Here is a 25,730-nt window from a genome sequence, read left to right on the forward strand (position 1 = left end):
GTGTGAGTGTGTGTGAGAGCGTGTGTGTGTGAGAGAGTGAGAGCGTGTGTGTGTGAGGGAGTGAGTGTGTGTGTGTGTGCATGTGTGAGTGAGTGTGTGCATGTGTGTGCGTGAGAGTGAATGAGAGTGTGCATGTGTGAATGTGAGTGTGTGTGTGTGTGTGTGAGAGAGTGTGTGTGAGTGTGAGTGTGAGTGTGCTATTCCACTGCGGTCCTGGCGTGCTCTGCTCGATGCTGTAAACTACATCAGACCACCCGGGGCCACCGTGGGAAGGAGTGGTCTCCCTCCAACTCCATCCATTCACCGGCCTTGCCTCATGTGTTGCTGGGAAGGACAGCCCGGGATTGCCGGCTCCACCCGTGATGTTCGGCACAGTGGAGCCGTGGCACATTCGTACCTGTCGCCCGTTTACTGCCTGCCTAACACCGAGAAATCCCCCCCCCCCCACGGCTCACAGTCGGTCCTTGGAGGGGGAACTGTGAGGGATAATGCGGGGATGTGTAGGAAGGAACTACAGATGCTGGATAGACACAAATGCTAGAGTAACTCAGGGGGATAGGCAGCGTCTCTGGGGGAAAGGGATAGGTGACGTTTTGGGTCTGAAGGAGGGTCCCGATCCGAAACCGTGTTCTCCACAGATGCTGCCCGACCCTGCTGAGTTACTCCAGCATTTTTGCATGCGTCTATTCTTGGTATAAACCAGCATCTGCCGTTCCTTGTTATTCCAAGTCTGTCCAGTCTTCTCCTTGCTGTCACCACCCTCCAGTCCAGCCCCCGACGCTGTTTCACAGCCCCTACTCCTGCCTGTCCCTGCCGATCAATGCAACCCATTGCTCACGGACAAGGTCCTTCTCCCTCTGGTCCAGGGGAGGGTGTGGCAGGCACCATGTTCAAGGGGACTGGTCTCACACTGAGACCCCTCCCCACCCCATCCCCACTGCCAGGGAGCAGTGTTCAAAAAACCACAACCACTTGCTTCAGCCCCATCCCACAGCACTGAAACGGGCCCTTCGGCCCATCAAGCCCATGCTAACCAATACTAACATCTTCTTGTCGTGTTCCAAGCCACCGCATAACACAGGCTCTCTGGCAGGTGGATTGAAGACCTTGAGATCTTCTGGTTTGCAGGGCTCTGGGAGGAGGGGGCAGGTAGGTAAGTGCTCCATAGTTTGGGCTGCCTCCCCACAGCCACATTGGGTTGGCCCATCGACGTTGTACCCCCACTTCTCCATGAGGCCTTTGCACCGTCCGACCAGTGTTCTGAGGTGGTTGAGGCCAAGCCATACTGGCCATGTCTCTCTCTCTCTCTCTCTCTCTCTCGCTCCCAATGGAAGGCACTCCTCAGGGTATAGTCTCAGTGTGTGGGCTTTTGATTGTAAAATACTAACATGCTCACATCGAATTGAATCCCTGTTTTGCCCATATCCCTCTAAACCTTTCATATATGTTCTACCCCAAGTGTCTTTGAAATGCTGTTATAATATCTGCCTCAACTACCTCCTCTTGCAGCTCGCTCCATGCACCCACCACCCTCTGTGTTTGGAAAAAGTTGCCCCTCTAGTTCCTAATAAACCTTACTCCTACCCCTCTTTCCCACCTTAAACCATGTCCCTTGGTTCTCGATTCCCCTAATCTTGGTGGAAGTGTACATTCACCCTGTCCACCCCTCCCTCATGATGTTATCGGTTATATAAGAAAGAGCCATGGTTTTGAGTATCTGTGTGGATGTCCCTCAGCGATCAAATGGCTGCTTCTAAGACAGGAATAGTTCAGTGGAGCTGAAGGGAGATAGCGCTAACTCCAACCAAGAACTGGGAGCTTAATGCACTTTGCTTTCTGCAACCCATACCCAGCGGAAGAAGCCTCTCCAAATGCCGAATGTGGTCTCTCCCACAAGGAATATTAAAAACTCATAGGAATTGTTGATTTTTTTTTATTTTTTTTTTTAACTTTGTTGACTGCGGGAAGTTGATTTTTAAAAAAAGGCCTCGACAACTTGGTCTGGAGTTAGTTGGAAGGAAAGCCTTCGTGGTCAGAAGCATAGGTTTAACGTTTAACTGTGTCAAAGCCACTTTATTTCAATGGATGAAGGAGAAAGGGATGTACAGACTAAAACAAAAATGCATATAAGGTGGGAATGGTGGCTCTTGGCCAAAACTGACATCAGTGGAAGTTAATAGAAGATGATTGATCTCACTAGCTTTAACAGTTTACCTCTTTTGAAGGATTTATATGTCTTTAAGAGTCGACTTCACCAGGATTTAACCAGCCCAGCCACGCACAGTCGGTGGTACACTAGTGCCTTTGTATACAGTAGTTGTTGGTGAATTTTGATTAAATGACTTGTGCCTTAATTGCTGGCTATTTGTGTGTATGTGCGAGACAGAGGGAGGGAGTTACGTCATTAGGCAATATAATGGTGGACACAATACAATAAGATGGACACAAAGTGCTGGAGTAACTCACCAGGTCAAGTCAAGAGGTTTTATCGAAGGTAGACAAAAGTACTGGAGAAACTCAGCGGGTGCAGCAGCATCTATGGAGCGAAGGAAATAGGCAACGTTTCTCTGAGAATAGGCTGAGTTTCTCCAGCACTTCGATTTTCCAGCATCTGCAGTTCCTTCTTAAAAACATCAAGGGAGTTTATAGTCGTGTGGCCCAGATAGGACAATGAAATTCTTGCTTTGCTTCAGCACAACAGAATATAGTAGGCATGACCACAGAACAGATCAGTGTGTCCATATACCATTATCTAAATATATACACACACATCAATAAATAAGCAGATACAGTGCAAAATCAGTTTAACATGGGGTGGGAGATTGCAATCTTCATGTGGTCTGCCCTGTTTCGACAAATGCAATCAATCAAGTGCACAATCACATAAGATCAAATAGAACAAGTTGTCCTACAACATATGCAAGAAGAAGTGCTCAGCACAAACATTGTGGGCTGAAGGGCTCGTTCAATACTGTACTGCTGTACTGTACTATGAGATTGCATCTACGTACAAGGGATGCGAGCTTTGATTATTTATGGATTGAAAGATACAGCATGGAAACAGGCCCTTTGGCCCGCCGTGTCCATGCCGACCATTGTTCACACCTTGGTCACACTAGTTTGATGTTCTCCCACTTTTACATCCACTCCCTACACACCAGGGGCAATCATACACCGGCCAGTTAACCTACAAACCCGCATGTGGGAGCAAACCGGAGCACCTGGAGAAAACTCACAGGGAGAACGTGCAAACTCCACAAAGACAGCACCCGGGTCTCCGGCGCAGAGAGGCGGCAGGGAAAGTTTGGTGAATTGTCACTGTACCACCACCTTGTGGCTGCAGGTGTGATTACAGCCACAGCATGTTCATGCATACAGCACCTGGACTGGGGCCCAAAACACCAATGAATGAGTTAAATAAAATAATTTGACACCCAGCCACAGGCAGAGATATTAGTCCAGGTGGACACTAGTGTGATTCAAGAGGCTTAATGAAGAAAGAGTCATCTTGGGATTAGATTAAGAGATAAAATGCCTGTTAGTTCATAAATACGGCCATTCGGCCATTCGGCCCATCAAGTCTACTCCGCCATTCAATCATGGCTGATCTATCTCTCCCTCTCAACCCCATTCTCCTGCCTTCTCCCCATAACCCCTGACACCCGTACTAATCAAGAATCTGCCAATCTCCGCCTTAAAAATACCCATTGACTTGGCCTCCACAGACATCTGAGGCAAATAATTCCCTAGATTCATCACCCTCTGACTAAAGAAATTCCTCCTCATGTCCGTTCTAAAGGAACGTCCTTTTATTCTGAGGCTGTGCCCTCTGGTCCTAGACTCTCCCACTAGTGGAAACATCCTCTCAACATCCACTCTATCCAGGTCTTTCATTATTAGGAAAGTTTCAATGAGATACCCCTTCATCCCTCTAAACTGAGTGAAGAAGGGTCTCGACCCAAAATGTCACCCATTCCTCCTCACCAGAGATGCTGCCTGTCCCGCTGAGTTACTCCAGCTTTTTGTGTCTACCTTCGACTAAAACATGAACCTTGCCTGAACCGCTCAATAATCAATATCCCGTAAAAAAGTTATCAAACAGATGTAAATACATAAGATTGAGTTCACCAATCAGGGTGACAAGGTAGTGCAGTAAAATGTAATGAAGTGGTGAGTTGTTTGCCAGTTGACGTAAAGTTCAGGCAGTGTTGCACAAACTCTCTAACTGAATAGTACGCAGAGCAAAGGTTTCTGCTCCTGTCGACAGCTGTGAGGATGGACACTGGTGGAGTTCCACAAGGTTTTCTCTCCCTTTGGCTTCTGTGCCCACTGCTCTGGTCGGGCTATGGTGAGTGAATTTTCTCTCTGCTTTGCTGACGATTCATTTTATCTTGAGCTGCGTTTTAATAAGGCACGTGCTTTCGACCAAAGATCCTACAGCGAGCAAGATGGTCCACTCGACGAAAAAGACATAGTACGGTCATGGGCAGATCCATGGGTAATTTCCGGCCCCATTTCCGTAACCGGCTTCCGTCTCCGCACCAAAGATCCCGTAGCGGAGCAAAGATACTAGTGCGGAGACGGAAACCGGTTACGGAAACATCCTCGTAAAAATAAAAGTTATTTGGGAAAAATCTTCTCCTCATTTTCAGAATTATAATTTATTAACACAAACTGTTCCCCCGCAACGTTGATTACACTGCGAGTCGGGTCGGGTCGGGTTACGGAAATGGATGAAAAAAAGGCCCACGTTCCGCTCCGTTGCGTACTACACGTCAGCCCATTGCATTTAGCAGGAGTGGTCTATCTTGCTCCGCTATAGGATCTTTGCTTTCGACACAGTGTGTGGTACACGGTTTACTGCTCATCAGAAGTCCTTCATTTAAACCAGATGTACGGGTCACGTTTCTACACAGAGGGCGGTGGATGTCCGGAACGCGCTGCCGGGCGGCACGGCGGTGCAGCTGGTAGAGATGCTGCCTTACAGCGGCAGAGACCCAGGTTCGATCCTGACCTTGGGTGCTGCCTGTACAGTTAGTTTGCATGTTCTCCCTGTGACCGCGTGGGTTTTCCCCGGGTGCTGCAGTTACGCCCCCTGCATCTCAAAGACCAACGGGTTTGTAGGTTAATTAGCCTGTGTAGACTGCCCCTGGTGAAAAACATATACTAAAAATTTTGGAAACATTCACCGACCCCAATGCTTAAAATGTGGATGACAAACATGTCTGAAATGTTACATATGGAAGATATGAGATTCGTTCCAGCAAGAAAATCAGAACAAGTCTTAAAAATATGGTCTCCTTTCATCGATCTATTACAAGTATAATATGGTGCATCATAACTCTGGTAATTAACTGTTTCAGAACTAGGTGTGGGGTGTGGAAAGACATGAAGTAGGTATATCCCTTTTCTTTTCTGTTCTGCTTTCTCTCTCCCTTTTTTATTCTCTTCTTTTCTCTCCTTTTTTTAATCTTTATATATCTCTTTTTTTTGCTCTTCCTTCCTGGGCCTATTTTTTTCTACGGGCTCTTTCTCTCCACCTATCCACAAATTACTAATTGTTAACTTTGGGGGCTACACATCACTACTATCCTTAATCTCCTCTTCTTCCTTCTGTCCTTGTGTCTATTAATTTTATATTGTTAAATTTAAAACAAGAAGTTGTACACAAAATGTATTGTATTATATATTATATTATATTACAGTGAATTCTGCTGTGGGGGGACGTTTCATGTTGATTTCTATAGTGTACTGTTCTGTGTCTTTTTTTATTTTTCTCTTTTTTTGTTTTGTATGGATTTATTGACATTTGATCTGTTCAATTAATTTAATCAATCTCTGTAAAGCACTTTGGTTCAAATACTGGTTTTGTTGAAAAGTGCTATATATATAAACATTATTATTATTATTATTATTATTATTCCATGGTTTATACCACTGTACATTGCTTCTAATCAAAATACAATTCAAAAAATAGACAAATAAAGAAATAAATAAATAGAAAGATGCGTAGGTTGCCAAAGTGGGATAACATAGAACTAGTATACAGGTTGGCGTGGACTCGATGGGCCGAAGGACCTCTTTCCATGCTGCATCTCTAAACTAAACAAAACTAAACTACACTAAGCCAGGAGTGGTAGTGAAGTCAGAAGCAACAGTGGTGTTTTACAGGCTATTGGATAGGTGCATGGATATGCAGGGAGTGGAGGGATATGTATCATGTACAAGAAGAGGAGATTAGATTATCTTGGCATCACGTTCAGCACAGCCTGTTCCAGTCCTGTCTCCTTCACTGTTCGGGTGAAAAATGAAAGGGGGTTTAATGTTGCAAAGAAGAAGGGTCTCGACCAGAAACGTTACCCAAGAGTCAGGAGTCAAGAGAGTTTTATTGTCCCGGATGGGACAAATACATTCTTAAGGGGCTGTCCCACTGTACGAGGTAATTCAAGAGCTCTCCCGAGTTTTACAAAAAATCAAACTCGTAAGCACGTAGAATGTACGTAGCGGGTACGCCGGAGCTCGGGGCGTCTCTTAGCGGCTCGTAACGCTAACGGAAGGTACTCAGGAAGCGGGGTAAGCTCGTGAAGATTTTACAAAAAATCAAACTCGTAAGCACGTAGAACGTACGTAGCGGGTACGCCGGAGCTCGGGGCGTCTCTTAGCGGCTCGTAACGCTAACGGAAGGTACTCAGGAAGCGGGGTAAGCTCGTGAAGATTTTTCAACATGTTGAAAAATGACCACAACAGCCCCAAGTACCGACGAGTGGCCGTTACCGTAAATCTCCGAGTTCGAATCAGGGCAAACTCGGGAGAGATCTTGGAATGAACTCGTACAGTGGAACAGGGATTACTCTGCATAGTAACATGACTGGGCGCTGGGTATTCCCTCCCCTGCTGAATATCTCTGTTCTCTTCTTAGCCACCCCAACCTACCACCTGAGTAATGTTCTCAGCATCATTGAGGAGCTGGAAGGCCAGGAGACCGGGATGACAATTCTCAACGTTACAGCCGTTCTACGCAGCCTGCAAACCTCTGACCAGGATTTCCGTCGCCTTCTGCTGGGGGAGGTCTCAGGCACCCGTGGACCTGTCGGGGCTCCTGTCTCAGGCCAAGGAGAGCTTCCTCCGGGAGGTGATGAACCATGAGGTGGGCCGCCTGGTCGAGAGAGGGGTGGTCCTCACCCCGGATGGGACCACAGTGGCCATGGGCAACTTGGTGGCAGGCGTGGAAGCTGGGCTGAAGAGGGAGGTGAGGTCGCCCCGGTCTGGTGCCGATGCTGATCTCTGGGCCCCGGTAGACAGCCTGTATGCCCTAACATTGGCCAAGGATCTGGGCCTGGCATTCCTGGCCCACCAGGCGAACAAGAACCAGGAGATGCTGGCATCTGACGGGTGCTGGGACGATGTGGACAGGCCGCGGGTGTTCACGTGGACTGGCCCCTGGACCTTGGCCACCAGCGCTTTGATCAATGGCGGCATGGACGGCTTCACCCTGGGAGATCACCTTGCCCAACACCCTCCCCCACTGCCCAGACTCAGCACCCTGCTGAGGGACTACTACAGCCAGGCTCCCGGCCTGCTGCCACTCAAGGCCAGGTCACGGAGAATGAACTTTGAGGCCACCTTTGACCTCGGCAACTTCACCGGTCAAGTCCTGGGCGCCGTTTCCCTCTACGACCAGTTACGGAACAACTCAGTGCTCGGGGATCTCGAACGCAACACCTTCAGGAAGATGTGTGAGCAAGGGGTCAAACTCTTTCACCAGAACTATCTTGGTAAGGTCACTATCGAATTTCTGTTTAGTTTAGAGCAGGGGTCGGCAACCTGCGGCCCCAGGGCCGAATGTGGCCCTTAAACCAAAATATCTGGCCGGCAAACTTCCGGTATCTCCCGGGCCCGTGACCGCGGTGCCTAGGCGCGGTGACTCAACAACGCAAGGAGGACTAGTGAGTGTGAGTATTTGAGCCACCACCTTCAGGACAGAGCCAAGGGAAGTGCATCATGTTGGTGAGCGGCCATAACTAGGGGCCAGTGCTACAGGGGCATCCTTGAAGGGGAGAGATCGATGGGAATATGTGATTTGATGCCTTCCACCCGGGGCAGGATCCATGTGTACACCTGATAGATGTGGCCCGCCATCCACTCACAGACATGCGTCCCGGCCCCTATGCTGAACAAGGTTGCCCACCCCTGGCTTAGAGCAGGGAAACAGGCCCGAATTGAATTGAATAACCTTTAATAATCCTTTACAGGAAATTACAGTGCCACAACAGCTTCAAGACAGACATAACACCACACATTTCCACAGATAGCTTCAATACTTAATAAGTTAAAATACAATGAATGAATACTAAAAAAATCCAAAGTTATTTTTGTGCATTATAAAACCTTATAGCAGCAGGTATACAAGACTTCCTATATCTCTCCGTTTTGCACATTGGTGCAATCAGTCTCTGACTGAAGATGCTGCTCTTGATCACCTTCAGGGCGTGGAGTGGGTGAGTGGGGTTGGTCATTATTGAACCTAGTTTGTTCAGAGTTCTGGCCTCTGCCACCTGCTGGACCGTTAGTTGCTCAGCCCCGACCACTGAGCCGGCCTTCCTGATCAGCTTGTCCAGTCTGTTTTTGGCCTTCTCCCCAACAGGCCACAGCAAAAAACAGAGCACTGGCCACCACTGAATGGTAGACACTGCACAGTAGGGGTTGGCAGATGTTGAATGACCTTAGCCTCCTTAAGAAATAGTCGACTTTGTCCCTTCCTGTACACCGCCTCCATATGACTCTTCCAGTCCAGCTCACTGTCAAGCTGCACACCAAGGTACCTTGGCCCACCACAACCACCGATCATCCCGTACACTAGCACTATCTTACACACTGGGGCCAATTTTACAAAAGCCAATTAACCTACAAACCTGTACGTCTTTGGAGTGTGGGAGGAAACCGGAGCTCCCGGAGAAAACCCCACAAGGTCACAGGGGGAATGTACAAACTCCGTACAGACAGCACCCGTAGTCAGAATGGAACCTGGGTCTCTGGCGCTGTAAGGCAGCAACTCTACCAGTTGAGCCACTGCGCTCCCCCTGACCAACAACACTGCAAGTTAGGACCTTTCTTTAGACGTGAGAAGGGTCCTGACACAAAACGTTGCCTATCCATGTTCCCCAGAGGTGTTACCTGAGTTATTCCAGCACCTTGTGTCCGTTTAGTTTATTGCCACGTGTATCTAGGTATAAGTGGAAAGCCTCAGTTGCCTGATAACAGCCGGGAAGAAACTGTCCCTGAATCTGGAGGTGTGCGTTTACACACTTCTGTACCTTTTGCCCGATGGGAGAGGGGAGAGGAGGGAGTGACCAGGGTGAGACTGGTCCTTGATGATGCTGCTGGCCTTGTCGAGGCAGCGTGAGGTGTAGATGGAGTCGATGGAAGGGAGGTTGGTTTGTGTGGGAGCTGTGTGTGTTCTCTATTTGTATCATTCCCCACAGAATGCCCGGCCATTATCCCTCGGTGTATGTGGGGTGCTCGTCCCTTCAAGGGTGAACCCATACAGCTGGCACTGCCTCTGCGCTTTATCTACATCCACCACACCTACATGCCCAGCCAGCCTTGCACTAACTTCCCAGATTGTGCCGCAAACATGAGGAGCATCCAGAACTTCCATCAGGATGAGCGGCAATGGAGTGACATTGGATACAGGTACGTGGCTGGGCCTCCATGTTTAGTTTGGATTACAGATACAGCGTGGATACAGGCCCTTCGGCCCATCTAGTACATAGTGACCAGGGAGGGAGGGAGGGAGGGAGGGAGGGAAGGAAGGAAGGAGAGAAGGAGGGAGGGAGGGAGGGAAGGAGGGACAGATGGGTAGATCAAGTCGGGATATGACAAGGAGATGGAAGGAAGTGAGGGAGGGAAGGAGGGAAGGAAGGAAGGAGGGAAGGAGGGAAGGAAGGATGGAGGGAAGGAAGGAGGGAAGGAGGGAAGGAGGGAAGGAGGGAAGGAGGGAAGGAAGGATGGAGGGAAGGAAAGGAGATAAGGAGGGAGGGAGGGAAGGAGGAGGAGGGAGGGAGGGAGGGAGGGAGGAAGGAGGGAGGAGGAAGGGAGGTAAGGAGGGAGGGAGGGGGGAGGGGAGGGATGGGATGGAAGGAGGGAGGGAGGGAGGGGGAGGGAGGGGGGAGGGAGGGAGGGAGGAGGGGAAAGGAGGAAAGGAGGGAGGGAGGGAAGGGAGGAAAGGAGGGAAAGGAGGAGGAAGGAGGTAAGGAGTGAGGGAAGGAGGGAAGGAGGGAGGGAAGGAAGGAAGGAAGGAGGGAAGGAGGGAAAGAAGGAAGGAGGGGGAGGGAGGGAAGGGGAAGGAGGGAAGAGGAGGGAGGGGAGGGAGGGGAGGGAGGGGAGGGAGGGAGGGAGGGAGGGGGGGAGGGAGGGGAGGGGATGGAAGGGAGGGAGGGAGGGGAGGGAGGGAGGGAGGGAGGGAGGGAGGGAGGGAGGGAGGGGAGGGAGGATGGAAGGAGGTAAGGAGGGAAAGAGGGAGGGAGGGAGGGAGGGGAGGGAGGGAGGGAGGGAGGGAAGGGGGAAAGGAGGGAAGGAGGGAGGGAGGGGAGGGAGGGAGGGGAGGGATGGAAAGGAGGGAGGGAGGGAGGGGGAGGGAGGGGGGAGGGATGGAAGGAGGAAAGGAGGAAAGGAGGGAGGGAAGGAGGAAAGGAAAGGAGGTAAGGAGTGAGGGAAGGAGGGAGGGAAGGAAGGAAGGAAGGAAGGAAGGAAGGAAGGAAGGAAGGAAGGAAGGAAGGAAGGAAGGAAGGAAGGGAAGGAAGGAAGGAAGGAAGGAAGGAAGGAGGGAGGGAAGGAAAGGAGGTAAGGAGGGAGGGAGGGAGGGAGGGGAGGGATGGAGGGAAAGGAGGTAAGGAGGAAAGGAGGTAAGGAGGAAAGGAGGTAAGGAGGGATGGAGGGAAGGAGGGAGGGAGAGAGAGAGGGAGGGAGGGAGAGAGGGAGGGAGGGAGGGAGAGACAGATGGGTAGATCAAGGCGGGATATGATAAGGAGATGCAAGGAAGTGATGTTGGGAGAGAGGGGTAGTGGTGATGGTGGGGCATTATTGGCTGTTCCCCTGGTGTCTGCAGCTTTCTGGCGGGTTCGGACGGATACATGTACGAGGGCCGTGGCTGGCACTGGGTGGGGGCCCACACCTTAGGCCAGAACTCCAAGGGCTACGGCGTGAGCTTCATCGGTAACTACAGCTCGGAGCTGCCTGAGCCGACAGCGCTGGCACTGGTGAGGGACAGCTTCACCAGATGTGCCGTGGTGGGTGGCAAGATCACCAGTGACTACGCCATCCATGGCCATCGGCAACACAGGGCCACCAGTTGCCCCGGCAACGCCCTCTTCAGTGAAATCACCACTTGGAAGGCCTTCAAGGTGACTGCATTACAATGGGGAAGTGTTAGACCTTGGGCCGTTGGTTAATGGTCAGATGACCATGTTGAATCTAAGATAGACACACAAAATGCTGGAGTAACTCAGCGGGACAGGCAGCATCTCTGGAGAGAAGGAATGGGTGACGTTCCGGGCCGAGACCCTTCCTCAGGTCATAACCCGAAACGTCACCCATTCCTTCTCTCCAGAGATGCTGCCTGTCCCTCTGAGTTACTCCAGCATGTTGTGGTCTATCTTCGGTTTAAACCAGCACCTGCAGTTCCATGCACTTGGATCTCACAGGTTATCGGAGTAGAATTGGGCCATTCAGCCCATCGAGTCCATTCCTCCATTCAATCTCTGCCTCCTAATCCCATTTTTCTGCCTTCTCCCATAACCCCTGACACCCGTTCCTGACATGGCTCTTTCCAATTGAGGGGGAGGGAAGGGGGGTGGTTTTAGCATTAAATTGGAGTCAAATTTGGGAGGAACCAGTGGTGCAGCGGGTAGAGCTGCTGCCTCACAGTGCCGCCCTCTCAACCACCTCCAGACTCAGTATCTTTAAGCTCGAGTTGACAGTGGTGGTCGGAATCGAACCTGGATCACAGAGTCAGAGACACTGACTGCCTCGACACTGTGCCGTCACCCTGAGAGGTCATCTCAGTTATAGAGTCAAGAGGCAAGTGTTTTATTGTCAATATGTCCCAGATAGAACAACAAAATTCATACTTGCAGCAGCACAACAGAATATGTAAACATAGTACACTGCAAGCAATATAATAAACACAAGAGTATATATGTATATATGCACATACTCACAAATACACATATATATATATATAGTCATAGAGTGATACAGTGTGGAAACAGGCCTGCCGGCCCAACTTGCCCACACCGGCCAACATGCCCCAGCTACAAAATGCTGGAGTAACTCAGCGGGACAGGCAGCATCTCTGGAGACAAGGAATGGGCAACATTTCGGGTCGAGACCCTTCCTCAGACTGATGTCAGGGGAGGGGGCGGGACAAAGATAGAAGGCAGGATGTCCCAGCTGCACTAGTCGCACCTGCCTGCGTTTGGTCCATATCCCCCCAAACCTGTCCTATACCAAGTGTATCCAAGTGGCCAAGTGTGGGGCGATAGAACGGTGAGGCTGGTGCGGACATCGCTGAGCGGGCTGGTACGGGACGTATAAACTCTGACCCTGCTGTCTCTATGTTCCACATCAGGAGGTCGACGGTTAGGGGAGCAAGCACCGATAGCTAATGCCTCGGGTGAAGATCAGACTGGAAGAACAACACAGATATGCCTCCACAATAAAAACCCCTTCAATAAATCTGCTATGGTTTGGCTTCATGATTTAATTTAATTTAGTTTTAGTTTAGATTTAGATTTAGATTTAGGTTTTGGTTTAGATTTGGTTAGGTTAGGTTATGGTTACGGTTAGGTTAGGTTAGGTTTGGTTATGGTTAGGTTAGGATAGGTTAGGTTAGGTTAGGTTAGGGGTTAGGATAGGTTAGGTTAGGTTAGGTTAGGTTACGGTTAGGTTAGGGTCGGTTTGGTTAGGATAGGTTACGGTTAGGTTAGGGTCGGTTTGGTTACGGTTAGGTTAGGTTATGGTTAGGTTAGGATAGGTTAGGTTAGGTTACGGTTAGGTTAGGTTAGGTTAGGTTAGATTACGGTTAGGTTAGGTTATGGTTAGGTTACGGATAGGTTTGGTTATGGTTAGGTTAGGATAGGTTAGGTTAGGTTAGGTTAGGTTAGGTTACGGTTAGGTTAGGTTATGGTTAGGTTAGGTTAGGATAGGTTAGGTTAGGTTAGGTTAGGTTAGGTTACGGTTAGGTTAGGATAGGTTAGGTTAGGTTACGATTAGGTTAGGATAGGTTAGGTTTGGTTAGGTTAGGTTAGGATAGGTTAGGTTAGGTTACGGTTAGGTTAGGATAGGTTAGGTTAGGTTACGGTTAGGTTAGGATAGGTTAGGTTAGGTTACGGTTAGGTTAGGATAGGTTAGGTTAGGTTAGGTTACGGTTAGGTTACGGTTAGGTTTGGTTACGGTTAGGTTAGGTTAGGTTAGGTTAGGATAGGTTACGGTTAGGTTAGGTTAGGTTCGGTTTGGTTTAGAGATACAGCACGGAAACAGGCCCTTCAGTTCACCAAGTCCACGCCGACCAACACTAGTTCTATGTTATCCTATTTTTACATCCACTTCCCGCACATTGGGGGCAATTTAGAGAGGGCCAATTAACCTACAAAAGGTGCACGTCTTTGGAGTGTGGGAGGAAACCGGAGCGCCCGGAGAAAACCCACGTGGACACAAGGACAATGTGCAGACTCCGTACAGACAGCACTTGTAGTCAGGATTGGACCCGGATCTCTGGCGCTGTGAGGCAGCAACTCTATCGCTGTTCCACTGTGCCATCCTTCAAGGTCGGGGCCCCTCCAATATCTGACTCGGATAGCTCTCCATGTTTGGTGTTTGTAAGATGGTTCAGTCTTCACACCCATAACTAGAGACCTCCAGAACAAGGGGTCATAGTGTAAGGATAAGGGGGAAATCTTTTAGGACCGAGATGAGGAAAACCTTTTTCACACAGAGAGTGGTGAATCTCTGGAATTCTCTGCCGCAGAAGGTAGTTGAGGCCACAGTTCATTGGCTATATTTAAGAGGGAGTTAGATGTGGCCCTTGTGGCTAAAGGGATCAGGGGGTATGGAGAGAAGGCAGGGACAGGATACTGAGTTGGATGATCAGCCATGATCATATTGAATGGCGGTGCAGGCTCGAAGGGCCGAATGGTCTACTCCTGCACCTATTTTCTATGTTTCTATAGTTAATGTCTAAGCACACTGACCCCTAAAGGTCTTTAATCAAAGTGGGTGAATGGTTACCTGGGCTACTGTTGCTGTTTCCCCGGGAGAAAGATGACAAAAGTCCTTGATCAAAGCAGTAAGTTTTATTCATGACAAGTCTGCCAAGTCAGGGGTCAGGGGTCACCGGGCCTAGCTAAGGAAAGGGAGCCTGAGTTAAAGTTAGGCCTTCTGTTGGGAACTTGGGAGCAGCAAGTGTGGCAGTCTCTTGTTCACTTTGTTTTGCAACACCGGTAATGTTTGAGGCAAGGGATCTTTAAAGGCATCTCCGTTTGCAGGCACTTCTTTGCTCGGCAAGTCCCCCCGATCTGTCGACACTTCTGCCCTGAAATAAAAAATGGGAAAGTTCTTTGGCCGGGAGGTCTGAGTTCCCGTAACCATGACGACCTTTCGGTCGTTCACCCAGTTTAATTTGCAAAACTCCACAAGAAATCGCAGCGAATTTTGGACGCAGCCCAGACCTTCACACAAACCAACCTCCCTTCCGCTTATTCACTTCATCATGTTTCTGCACACTGTAAATGGCTCCAGAATAGAAACGTAGAAACATAGAAAAATAGGTGCAGGAGTAGGCCATTCGGCCCTTCGAGCCTGCACCGCCATTCAATATGATCATGGCTGATCATCCAACTCAGTATCCCGTACCTGCCTTCTCTCCATACCCCCTGATCCCTTTAGCCACAAGGGCCACATCTAACTCCCTCTTAAATATAGCCAATGAACTGTGGCCTCAACTACCTCTGTGGCAGAGAATTCTCTCTGTGTGAAAAATGATTTTCTCATCTCCGTCCTAAAAGACTTCCCTCTTATCCTTAAACTGTGACCCTTTGTTCTGGACTTCCCCAACATCGGGAATAATCTTCCTACATCTCGCCTGTCCAACCCCTTAAGAATTTTGTAAGTTAACAAATGTTTAGTTTATCTGTATTTAAGATACAGTGTGGAAACAGGCCCTTCGGCCCACCGAGTCCGCACTGACCAGCGATCATCACACATTAACACTTTCTTACACACACTGGGGACAATTTTACATTTTAGCCCAAGCCAATTATCCTGCAAACCTGTACGTCTTTGGAGTGTGTTGTTCAGGTTCAAGTGAGTTTATTGTCATGTGTCCCTGATAGGACAATGAAATTCTTGCTTTACTTCAGAACATAGTAGGCAATACTGACCATGTGAGTTGCGTTCGACCTTATTTTTTCTGGCGGAGAGTATCTGTAGCAGCAGCAGGAGACCAAGGGTAGAGATCAGGGCTTTCCTCATCTTCTGTTGCATTCCTCAAAGATAGCATCAGACGAGCAGCGCACTAAACCTATTTATAGGCACTTGGGGAGAGTCGCGCAGTTAATAATCACACCACAGTGGCTCCAACGTGGCAATCAACAAACCAAACTCAAACCCTAAGATCCAATACCTCTCCAAAGCAGCTTCTTATTAACCAGACGTGAACATTGGCCAAGATGCTGGAGATCTAAAGGAATATCTTGCTGTGATTCAGCAATGAAAACAAATCAGGGAAATGGCCAAACTCATGCAGACCACTTCTTCTTCTGTTGTGTGTCTTTTAGACCTGCAGCCATGTTGAGGCGAGCCAGGCCAACGAGCCATCGTCCAGGTCAAACAGACCTCGTTCACCATTCAGTGGCCGGTGTTTGGGGCAACTGGTGACTATGTGCTCCACTGTCTGTGTTGGGTCCACACACTCGCAGGAGGCAGTCCAACAGTACACCCTATCTATCCCCCTCGAAATGTTATACTCTTTTATATATTATCCAGAGATATGAGTTTCCAATTGCCAAACATGTCTGGGAACTGAGCTGCACAGATATTGCTCATAAGTGTGATCCGTGGAGCTCAAGTTAAACCACAACTCGAGCGCCACACATGTTATCAATTGTACTTACACCAGAATGGTCACCCAAAATTTTGTTTGGTTCTTGGCAACGAGCCATAGTTGTGGTACAAACCTGTACGTCTTTGGAGTGTGGGAGGAAACCGAAGATCTCGGAGAAAACCCACGCAGGTCACGGGGAGAACGGCGACAGGGCTGGTGCCAAACTGTAACGGCCCTGCTGTTCCTTTGGATCGATCAGCGACGTGGAGAGGAGGGACGTGCTGCATGGGCAACAGCCTGTCCTCCACATGACATCGATCGCCCAGGCTTACATCTGACCACACATCACCTGCAAACTAGGATAAATCACCCATGGTCAGTCATGACTGAAGGGGGCGTCTACTAAGCCACACTGCGAACTCACAACGTGATGTACAGGCATCGCCTTGTGGATCGAAGGGTGGGTTCACTGTCCATGCAGTGTGCGGGTGGGCAGGGGAGGGGAGACCTCAGATCTGGGGGAGCAAATGGGGGGGGGGGGGGCGATGAAGGGGAGAGGAGAGGGGAAGGGAGGGGGAAATAAAGGGGAGGGGGTGATGGGGAGGAGAGGGGATGTGAGATAGGAATGGAGAGGGGGATATGGGGAGGGGGAGGGGGAGATGAAGGGGAGGGGAGAGGAAGGGAGGGGGAGATGGGGAGAGGGAGATGAAGGGGAGGGGAGAGGAGAGGGGATGTGAGATGAAGGGGAGGAGGGTGAGGGATGGGGGGGGAGAGAGAAGGTGGGGGGAGGAGAGGGGATGTGAGATAGGAATGGAGGGGAGGAGGGAGAGATGAGGAGGGGAGATGAAGGGGAGGGGAGAGGAGAGGGGATGTGAGATGAAGGGGAGGGGGTGATGGGGAGGAGAGAGGAGGTGGGGAGGAGAGGGGAGGTGAGATAGGAAGTCTGGGGAGGGGGTATAAAGGGGAGGAGGAGATGAGGAGATGAGGAGGGGGAGATGGGTGAGAGAGGGGGTGAGATAGGAATGCAGGGGAGTGAGAGATGAGGAGGGGGAGATGAAGGGGAGGGGGTGTTGGAGAGGGGAGATAGGTAGGGGATATGGAGGTGGGGAGGGGAAGTCGAGAAGCAGGGGAGAGGAGGGGAGATGGTGAGGGGGCAGATAAGGGGAGTGAAGCTGAAGAGAGGAAGTGGAGGAGAAGGGGAACTCGAGATGGAGGGGAGGGAGTGAGATGGGCAGAGGGGAGATGGAGGGGAGGAGTGTGTATGTGAAGGGGATGAAGGGGGGGAGGGCTGACTGACACAACAAGCTTAGCTCTCAATGACATTGGTAAAGCATGCAGAGAGGCGAAACAGCTGTGTCACACACACACACACAGAGCGAGGCATCTGACAGGCAGGCAGACGAGCCAAGGCTGCAGTCACACAGCGAGAGGGGGAGAGCGCAGCGGAGCAAACAAGCCAGACGCACGGGGATAGTTAAAGATCCCTGGCTGGACACGGCAGAGAATCAGCACCATGCCAAAAGCAGCAGGCGAGTATGTATCAGAGCGCGGGGCTCATTTCTCATCGCCCTTCTCCTTGTATGTGGGAAAAATTCACCCCATAAACAGCAAAAGCCCTGAGTGGGAGTGGGAGTGGTGCTGCTGTTACTGCAGTCCCGGGGAGCTGCAGGGGAAATAAACCTGCAGATTGCTGCATTGGTGGGGAGAGGCAAGGGGAGTGTGTCTGATTGCAACGTAGGGCCTTCATTTGGAGTCTCAAGTTTGCTCCTGCTATGAAGTTGCTTCTCTCCCATTTCACCCTGGGTTAGGAATCACATGCTGTGTGTAATCTGAGTTGCTATTTATCCCCCCCAACCACCTCCCCTGAGCTCACAAGCAGAGGGAGAGGGGGAGGGGATGTGTGTGTCTGTGCGTGTTTCTGTGTGTGTTTCTGTGTGTGTGTGTGTCTGTGTGTGGCCCTGTGTGTGTGCCTCTGTGTGTGTGTGCCTCTGTGTGTGTGTGTGTGTGTTTCTGTGAGAGTGTGTGTGTGTCCTGAGTGTGTGTCCCTGTGTGTGTGTTTCTGTTTCTGTGTGTGTGTGTCTGTGTGTGTGTTTCTGTGTGTGTGTGTGTCCCTGTGTGTGTGTGTGTGTGTGTGTGTGTCTGTGTGTGTGTGTGTGTGTGTGTGTGTCCCTGTGTGTGTGTGTGTGTCCACTGTGTGTCTGTGTGTGTGTCTGTGTGTGTGTGTGTGTCTCTGTGTGTGTGTGTGTGTCTGTGTGTGTGTGTGTGTGTGTGTGTGTGTGTGTGTGTCTGTGTGTGTGTGTGTGTCTGTGTGTGTGTGTGTGTGTGTGTCTGTGTGTGTGTCTGTGTGTGTGTCCCTGTGTGTGTGTGTGTTTCTGTGTGTATGTGTGTGAGAGAGAGTGGGTGAGTGAGTGTGAGTGATCAGACATTTTACTTTTTAAGATGGCATGCAGGAATTTTTTGTTTTTAAGGCCAAGGGCATTAAATACAGAAGGCCCTTGCATTTTCTCTGTAAGAAACACGCCATCTTATCCCTTTTGGGTGGTGAATCTGTGGAATTAATTGCCACAGAAGGCTGTGGATATTTTTAAGTCAGTGCATATTTTCAAGGCAGAGATAGATAGATTTGTGATTAGTACGGGTGTCTGAGGTTATGGGGAGAAGGCAGGAGAATGGGGTTAGGAGGGAGAGATAGATCAGCCATGATTGAATGGCGGAGTAGACTGAAGAAGGGTTTCGGCCCGAAACGTTGCCTATTTCCTTCGCTCCATAGATGCTGCTGCACCCGTTGAGTTTCTCCAGCATTTTTGTGTACCGGCGGAGTAGACTTGATGGGCCGAATGGCCTAATTCTGCTCCTGGAACCTGTGAACTCATGAGCTTTATTTAATCCTCCTCGTTGCCGTGCTATTTAAATTGAGGGAGGTTTTCTCAGACATGTCATCTTCAATCCACTGAACTATTCTTGAACAAGCTGCCTGTCCGCCTGCCTGTTGCACAACTTAGGCTGGGAGAGAATTGACACCTATAACGATAGACAACAGGGCGTATTTATTTACACTGTGCCTTCAATGTCTCAAAAAATCCCATTGGCATTTTGCTACAGATTCAGGGCGGCACGGTGGCGCTGTGGTAGAGTTGCTGCCTTGTCCTGTCCCACTGTACGAGTTCATTCAAGTTAAAAAGAATAAATCAAACCCTCGAAAGCGCCTAGAATGAACTTAGCGGTTCGTTGGAGCTCGGGGACGTCTCTTAGCGGCTCGTAACGCTAACGGCAGGTACTCGGGAAACACGGTAAGCTCGGGATGACTAGTGAAGATTTTTCAACATGTTGAAAAATGTCCACGAGAGCCCCGAGTACCTACGAGCGGCCATTACCGTAATTCTCCGAGTTCGAATCAGGAGAAACTCGGGAGAAGTCTTGAATGAACTTGTACAGTGGGACAGGGCTCATCCTGACTACGGGTGCTGTCGGTACGGAATTTGTACATTGTCCCCGTGACCTGCGTGGGTTTTCTCCGAGATATTTATTTTGCTCCCACACGTAATTGGCTTGGTATAAAATGTAAAATGTAAAATTGTCCCTAGTTGGAGTCGGATAGTATTAATGTGTGGGGAGGATTGTTCTTGGTGGGCCGAAGGGCCTGTTTCCGTGCTGTAAGTAAACTAAACTAAACATTAAGCTTAAACTGTGACGTTGGTTTTAAGGAATGTTTAGTTTAGTTTAGTTTAGAGATACAGCACGGAAACAGGCCCTTCGGCCCACTGAGTCGGCAGTAACCCCCGCACACTAATACTATCCTACACACACTAGGTACAATTTACAATCTTTCCAAAGCCAATTAACCTACAAACCTGTACGTCTTTGGAGTGTGGGAGGAAACCGGAGATCCCGGAGAAAACCCACGCAGGTCACGGGAAGAACGTGCAAACTCCATACAGACAGCACCCGTGGTCAGGATCGAACCTGGGTCTCTGGCGCTGTGAGGCAGCAACTCTACCACTGCGCCAACATGCAGGATCAAGGAGAAATGCAGAGAGATTTATTGCATCTCATTGTTTAGAGACTTTGTAGCTTAAGACATCGCTTATATAGGACCTACACTGTTGGTGTGGCCTTGTGTGGTGTCTGAGTTGGAACATAGAGAACACAGAACAGTACATAACAAGAACAGGCCCTTTCTCCCACACTCCAAAGACGTGCAGGTTTGTAGGTTAATTGGCTTCTGTAAGTTGTCCCTCGTGCATAGGATAGAACTAGTGTACGGGGTGATCTGTCACAGAAGGCAGTGGAGGCCAATTCACTGGATGTATATAAGAGAGAGTTAGATACGGCTCTTGGGGCTAACGGAGTCAAGGAAAAGCAGGAACGGGGTACTGATTGGGGATGATCAGCCATGATCATATTGAATGACGGTGCTGGCTCGAAGGGCCGAATGGCCTACTCCTGCCCCTATTGTCTATTGTCTATTTTCTTTGGCTGGTAATGCCCTGATTCCATCCTGCCCAGTACAGGCAGATGTTTCTAGATGGTTGGTGTGGACTCGGTAGACCGGTTTCTGAGGCGTATCTCTAAACTAACGCTAAAGGGCACTGGATTAGCGCTGGGGTTGATTGGGTTCTTCCACCTCGTGTCTCTGCAGCACGAAGCCAGAAGATGTCTCCACCGCCATCCTCCAGCAGAAACACCGGCCCAACCGCCTCATTGTGGACGAGGCTATCAACGACGACAACAGCATTGTCTCACTCTCCCAGGTAAGCCACCATGCCCCGTCTCACTGCGTGCTCTTGTCCTTCTGCAGTTGTACAGAGCCCTAGTGAGACCACACCTAGTGTGCAGTTTTGGTCCCCTAATTTGAGGAAGGACAGTCTTGCTATTGAGGGAGCCCAGCGTAGGTTCACCAGGTTAATTCCCGGGATGGCGGGACTGTCATATGCTGAGAGAATGGAGCAGCTGGGCTTGTACACTCTGGAGTTTAGGAGGATCTCATTGAAACATATAAGATTGTTGAGGGTTTGGACACTCTGGAGGCAGGAAACATGTTCCCAATGTTGGGGGTGTCCAGAACCAGGGGGCCACAGTTTAATAAGGAGTAAGCCATTTAGAACGGAGATGAGGAAACATTTTTTCTCACAGAGAGTGGTGAGTCTGTGGAATTCTCTGCCTCAGAGGGCGGTGGAGGCAGGTTCTCTGGATGCTTTCAAGAGAGAGCTAGATAGGGCTCTTAAAGATAGCGGAATCAGTGAATATGGGGAGAAGGCAAGAACGGGGTACTGATTGGGGATGATCACATTGAATGGTGGTGCTGGCTCGAAGGACCAAATGGCCTACTCCTGCACCTATTGTCTATTGTCTATTGGGATGGCTGGGCTTGTCTCCCTTCAAAGGGTGGTGGGTGTATGGAATAAGCTGCCAGAGAAGGTAGTTGAGGCTGGGACTATCCCAACGTTTAAGAAACAGGTAGACAGGTACATGGATAGGACAGGTTTGGAGGGATATGGACCAAACGCTGGCAGGTGGGACTAGTGTAGCTGGGACATGTTGGCCGGTGTGGGCAAGTTGGGTATAGATGTTCGGTTTCCTTCCACACTCTATAGATGCACAGGTTTGTAGGTCAAATGGCTTGATATAATCGTAAATTGTCCCTAGTGTGTGTCAGACAGTGTTAATGTGCGGTGTTCGCTGGTCGGTGTGGACTCGGCAGGCCAAAGAGCCTGTTTACGCACTGTATCTCTAAACTAAACTAAACCATGGAGTAACTCAGCGGAACAGGCAGCATCTCTGGATAGAAGGAATGGGTAACGTTTAGGGACCCGAAACGTCACCTATTAATGAGGTCATAAGGGATAGGAGTCTACTTCGCCATTCAATCATGGCTGATCTATCTCTCCCTCCTAATCCAATTCTCCTGCCTTCTCCCCATAATCCCTGACCTGACACCAATATTAATCAAGAATCTATCTATCTCTGCCTTAAAAATATCCAGTGAATTGGCCTCAACATCCTTGTGTGGCAAAGAATTCCACAGATTCACCACCCTCTGACTAAAGAAATTCCTCCTCATCTCCTTCCTAAAGGTATGTCCTTTAATTCTGAGGCTGTGACCTCTGGTCCTAGACTCTCCCACTAGTGTTGGTGTGTGGGTGCAAACTCGGGTGCCTGTTTCCGCACGGTATCTTTAAAGTAAAACTAAATGAAGACCCACTTGGTCCACCGACTAAAGATACTAGATAGCCCTTCCCTCCAGAGATGCCGCCTGTCCCGCTGGGTTACTCCGGCATTTTGTGTAAAACCAGCACCTGCAGTTCCTTCCTAAACTAAACCTGGTTTCTCCTGCAGATTAAAATGGACGAGTTGCAGCTGTTCCGTGGGGACACGGTGTTGCTGAAGGGGAAGAAGCGAAGGGAGACAATTTGCATCGTCCTGTCCGATGACACGTGCAGTGAGGAGAGGATCCGGGTCAGCAGGGTGACCCGAAACAACCTACGAGTGCGACTGGGAGACGTTGTGAGGTGACCCCCCCCCCCTAGCGCTGTCAACAATGGTTTTTAATTTAGAGTTTTAGTTTCGTTCCAGGAGTAATACCCCTGTCCCACTTAGGAAACCTGAGCGGAAACCTCTGGAGACTTTACGCCCCACCCAAGGTTTCCGTGCGGTTCCCGGAGGTTTTCGTCAGTCTCCCTACCTGCTTCCACTACCTGCAACCTCCTGCAACCTCCGGGAACCTCCGAACTTCCCGCGGACTTCGCTCACACGACCTCCCCGCGGCCCCCGCTTCCCGGTTTGGTCGCGCTTGCCGCATGCAGGTCGCATGCTCGTGGGACAGCCCCTTGACCCTTTGCCCAGATGTTTGGTAACGGTGGCATTCTCTTCCCTCAGCATCCAGTCGTGTCCAGATGTGAAGTATGGAAAGCGGATTCACGTCTTACCCATTGATGATACGATCGAGGGGCTAACTGGAAATTTGTTTGAGGTGTATCTGAAGCCCTACTTTCTGGAGGCCTATCGACCTGTCCACAAAGGTACCACCAACTTGCTTTTAATGTTTTTTCAAAAATAAAAAAATATATTTAATCAATTATTCGGTGGGCGGCGCGACTTTCGTCAGCAGCGGCCTCTGCAGTCCGTCTGTATTTTTATCATTTTTGTCTCGTTTCTATGTAGTTTTTATTTTATTTTTTTTGTCGGGGGGGGGGGGGGGGGGGGGTAACTTTAAAATCTTTCCCCTGCACGGGAGACCCGACCTTTTCTTGTCGGGTCTCCGTTGTCGTTGGGGCTGCAACGTGGAGCGGCCTCCAACAGGAGAAGACCGGGGGCTCCAGTTGGATCGAGACCCTTCTCCAGACGGTGCAAACTAAACTAATGGCGTGTGTATTTTACAGGAGACATCTTCCTGATCCGGGGGGGTTTGCGGGCGGTGGAATTCAAGGTGGTGGACACTGACCCTTCACCCCACTGCATCGTGGCACCAGATACTGTCCTACACTGCGAGGGTGAGCCCATCAAACGAGAGGTGAGTGCGTCCATTCGGGCTTCATGTAGACACAAGCAACTGCAGATGCTGGTTAATGCACAAAGTGTCATAGAATCATACAACGTAGAAACAGGCCTTCGGCCCAACTTTGCCCACCACGTCCCAGCTACACTCTTCCCACCTACTCGCGTTTGGTCCATATCTCTCCAAACCTGTTTCTCTAGAGTATGCCAGTCCAAAGCAACTACTAAAATTGTGACTGCTGCCATGTATACTCCTTCTTTATGTGCAATTACTTGTAATAGTTGTGGCAAGAAGGGACATTATTCTAGAGTATGCAATACTCTACCATAAAAAGGGATTATTAAGGGTTTGGACACGCTAGAGGCAGGAAACATGTTGGGGGAGTCCAGAACCAGGGACCACAGTTTAAGAATAAGGGGTAAGCCATTTAGAATGGAGATGAGGAAAAACTTTTTCTCACAGAGTTGTTGTGAGCCTGTGGAATTCTCTGCCTCAGAGGGCGGTGGAGGCCGGTTCTCTGGATACTTTCAAGAGAGTTAGATAGGGCGCTTAAAGATAGTGGAGTCAGGGGATATGGGGAGAAGGCAGGAACGGGGCACTGATTGGGGATAATCAGCCATGATCACATTGAATGGCGGTGCTGGCTCGAAGGGCTGAATGACCTACTCCTGCACCTATTGTCTATTATCTAGGATGAGGAGGAGAACCTCAATGACGTTGGCTACGATGACATCGGAGGATGTCGCAAACAACTGGCACAGATCAAGGAGATGGTGGAGTTGCCTCTCCGCCACCCAGCCCTCTTCAAGGCCATCGGAGTCAAGGTGGGTAGCACACCTTGTTAGGTTAACCTGTGATGTGCGTTTGATGGCACTGGGCCTGTGCTCACTGGAGTTTGGAAGGTTGAGGGGGGACCTCATTGAAACTTACGGAATAGTGAAAGACATAGATAGGTGGATGTGGAGAGGATGTTTACACTAGTGGGGGAGAGTCTAGGACCAGAGGTCACAGCCTCAGAATAAAAGTACGTACCTTTATGCCCCTGTCCCACTTAGGAAACCTGAACGGAAACCTCTGGAGACTTTGTGCCCCACCCAAGGTTTCCGTGCGGCTCCCGGAGGTTTTTGTCAGTCTCCATACCTGCTTCAACTACCTGCAACCTCCGGCAACCACCTGCAACCTCCGGGAACCACCTGCAACCTCCGGGAACCGTACGGAAACCTCGGGTGGGGCGCAAAATCTCCAGAGGTTTCCGTTCAGGTTTCCTAAGTGGGATAGGGGCATAATAATGGAGATGAGGAGGAATTTCTTTAGTCAGAGGGTGGTGAATCTGTGGAATTCATTGCCACAGAAGGCTGTGGAGGCCAAAAGTCAGTGGATATTTTGACTAATATCTTCAATCTGTCCTCAGCCTCCACGGGGAATCCTGCTGTATGGATCACCAGGAACCGGGAAGACACTTGTGGCTCGAGCTGTAGCCAACGAAACTGGGGCTTTCTTCTTCCTTATCAATGGTGAGATGTAAACCTGGCAGGGAGAGGCCATTCAGCCCATCTACATTCCTTTCCTATACAAAATTCTGCATTGGTCACCCAAATGGTTCCAAACACACACACAAGGAACTGCAGATGTTGGAATCCTGAGTAGAACACAAAACAGTGAGGGTAGGGGTGGGGAGGGGGGGGGGGGGGGGGGGGCGGACAAAAGCCTGGCAGGTGATAGGGGATACTAGGGGGTGGGGGGGGGGGGGGGGGGGGGGGGTGTGGCAGAGAAGAAGTCGAAAAGGCTCAAGATGACAAGAAGACAAAATGATGTGTCGGAAGGAACTGCAGATGCTGGTTTACACAGAAGATAGACACAAAATGCTGGAGTAACTCAACGGGACAGGCAGCATCTCTGGAGAGAAGGGATGGGTGATGTTTTGGGTTCAAGATCCTTGGATCTCAACCCGAAAAGTCACCCATTTCTTCTCTCCAGAGATGCTGCCTTTTCCCGCTGAGTTACTCCGGCATTTTGTGTCTATCTTGGGGGACAAAAGAGGGTTCAGATGAATAGAGAACAGAAGTGAAATAGGAGTGAAACGTAAAGCCAGAGGGAGGGATGTATTCAAAGGGGAGAGGAGGCAAAGGGGATGGG

General features: G+C 49.9%; 2 protein-coding genes and 1 long non-coding RNA gene across 4 annotated transcripts in view; 2 read left to right on the top strand and 1 right to left on the bottom strand.

Moving 5' to 3' along the window:
- Positions 1 to 3,606: 3,606 nt before the first annotated feature.
- LOC129714582 (N-acetylmuramoyl-L-alanine amidase-like) lies at positions 3,607 to 12,735 on the top strand. The gene is given in 6 exon segments (XM_055664303.1): positions 3,607 to 4,348; positions 6,920 to 7,068; positions 7,070 to 7,775; positions 9,483 to 9,693; positions 11,108 to 11,402; positions 12,629 to 12,735. Coding segments are annotated over 6 exon segments (1,449 nt in total). The 5' UTR covers positions 3,607 to 4,275; the 3' UTR covers positions 12,644 to 12,735.
- Positions 12,736 to 14,342: 1,607 nt separating this feature from the next.
- Positions 14,343 to 16,530, bottom strand: LOC129714486 (uncharacterized). Its single transcript, XR_008726355.1, has 3 exons — positions 16,233 to 16,530; positions 15,438 to 15,577; positions 14,343 to 14,590 (listed from the first exon to the last, which is right to left on the bottom strand). It is a non-coding gene; the product is annotated as an uncharacterized LOC129714486 (long non-coding RNA).
- An 871-nt stretch (positions 16,531 to 17,401) lies between these two features.
- LOC129714549 (transitional endoplasmic reticulum ATPase-like) overlaps positions 17,402 to 25,730 on the top strand; it is a 25,203-nt gene continuing 16,874 nt past the window's right edge. The window contains exons 1-7 of one of the 2 annotated variants that reach the window (XM_055664244.1): positions 17,402 to 17,628; positions 20,739 to 20,850; positions 22,436 to 22,608; positions 22,976 to 23,118; positions 23,479 to 23,609; positions 24,287 to 24,418; positions 25,006 to 25,108. In XM_055664244.1, the coding sequence (XP_055520219.1) occupies positions 17,432 to 17,628; positions 20,739 to 20,850; positions 22,436 to 22,608; positions 22,976 to 23,118; positions 23,479 to 23,609; positions 24,287 to 24,418; positions 25,006 to 25,108 (991 nt within the window). In that variant the 5' untranslated portion in view covers positions 17,402 to 17,431. Of the gene's footprint in view, positions 17,633 to 20,738; positions 20,851 to 22,435; positions 22,609 to 22,975; positions 23,119 to 23,478; positions 23,610 to 24,286; positions 24,419 to 25,005; positions 25,109 to 25,730 lie in introns of both variants that reach the window. The other variant, XM_055664245.1, reaches the window with a different exon arrangement.

This window comes from Leucoraja erinacea, chromosome 39 (assembly GCF_028641065.1).
Source record: "Leucoraja erinacea ecotype New England chromosome 39, Leri_hhj_1, whole genome shotgun sequence".
NCBI lineage: Eukaryota > Metazoa > Chordata > Chondrichthyes > Rajiformes > Rajidae > Leucoraja > Leucoraja erinaceus.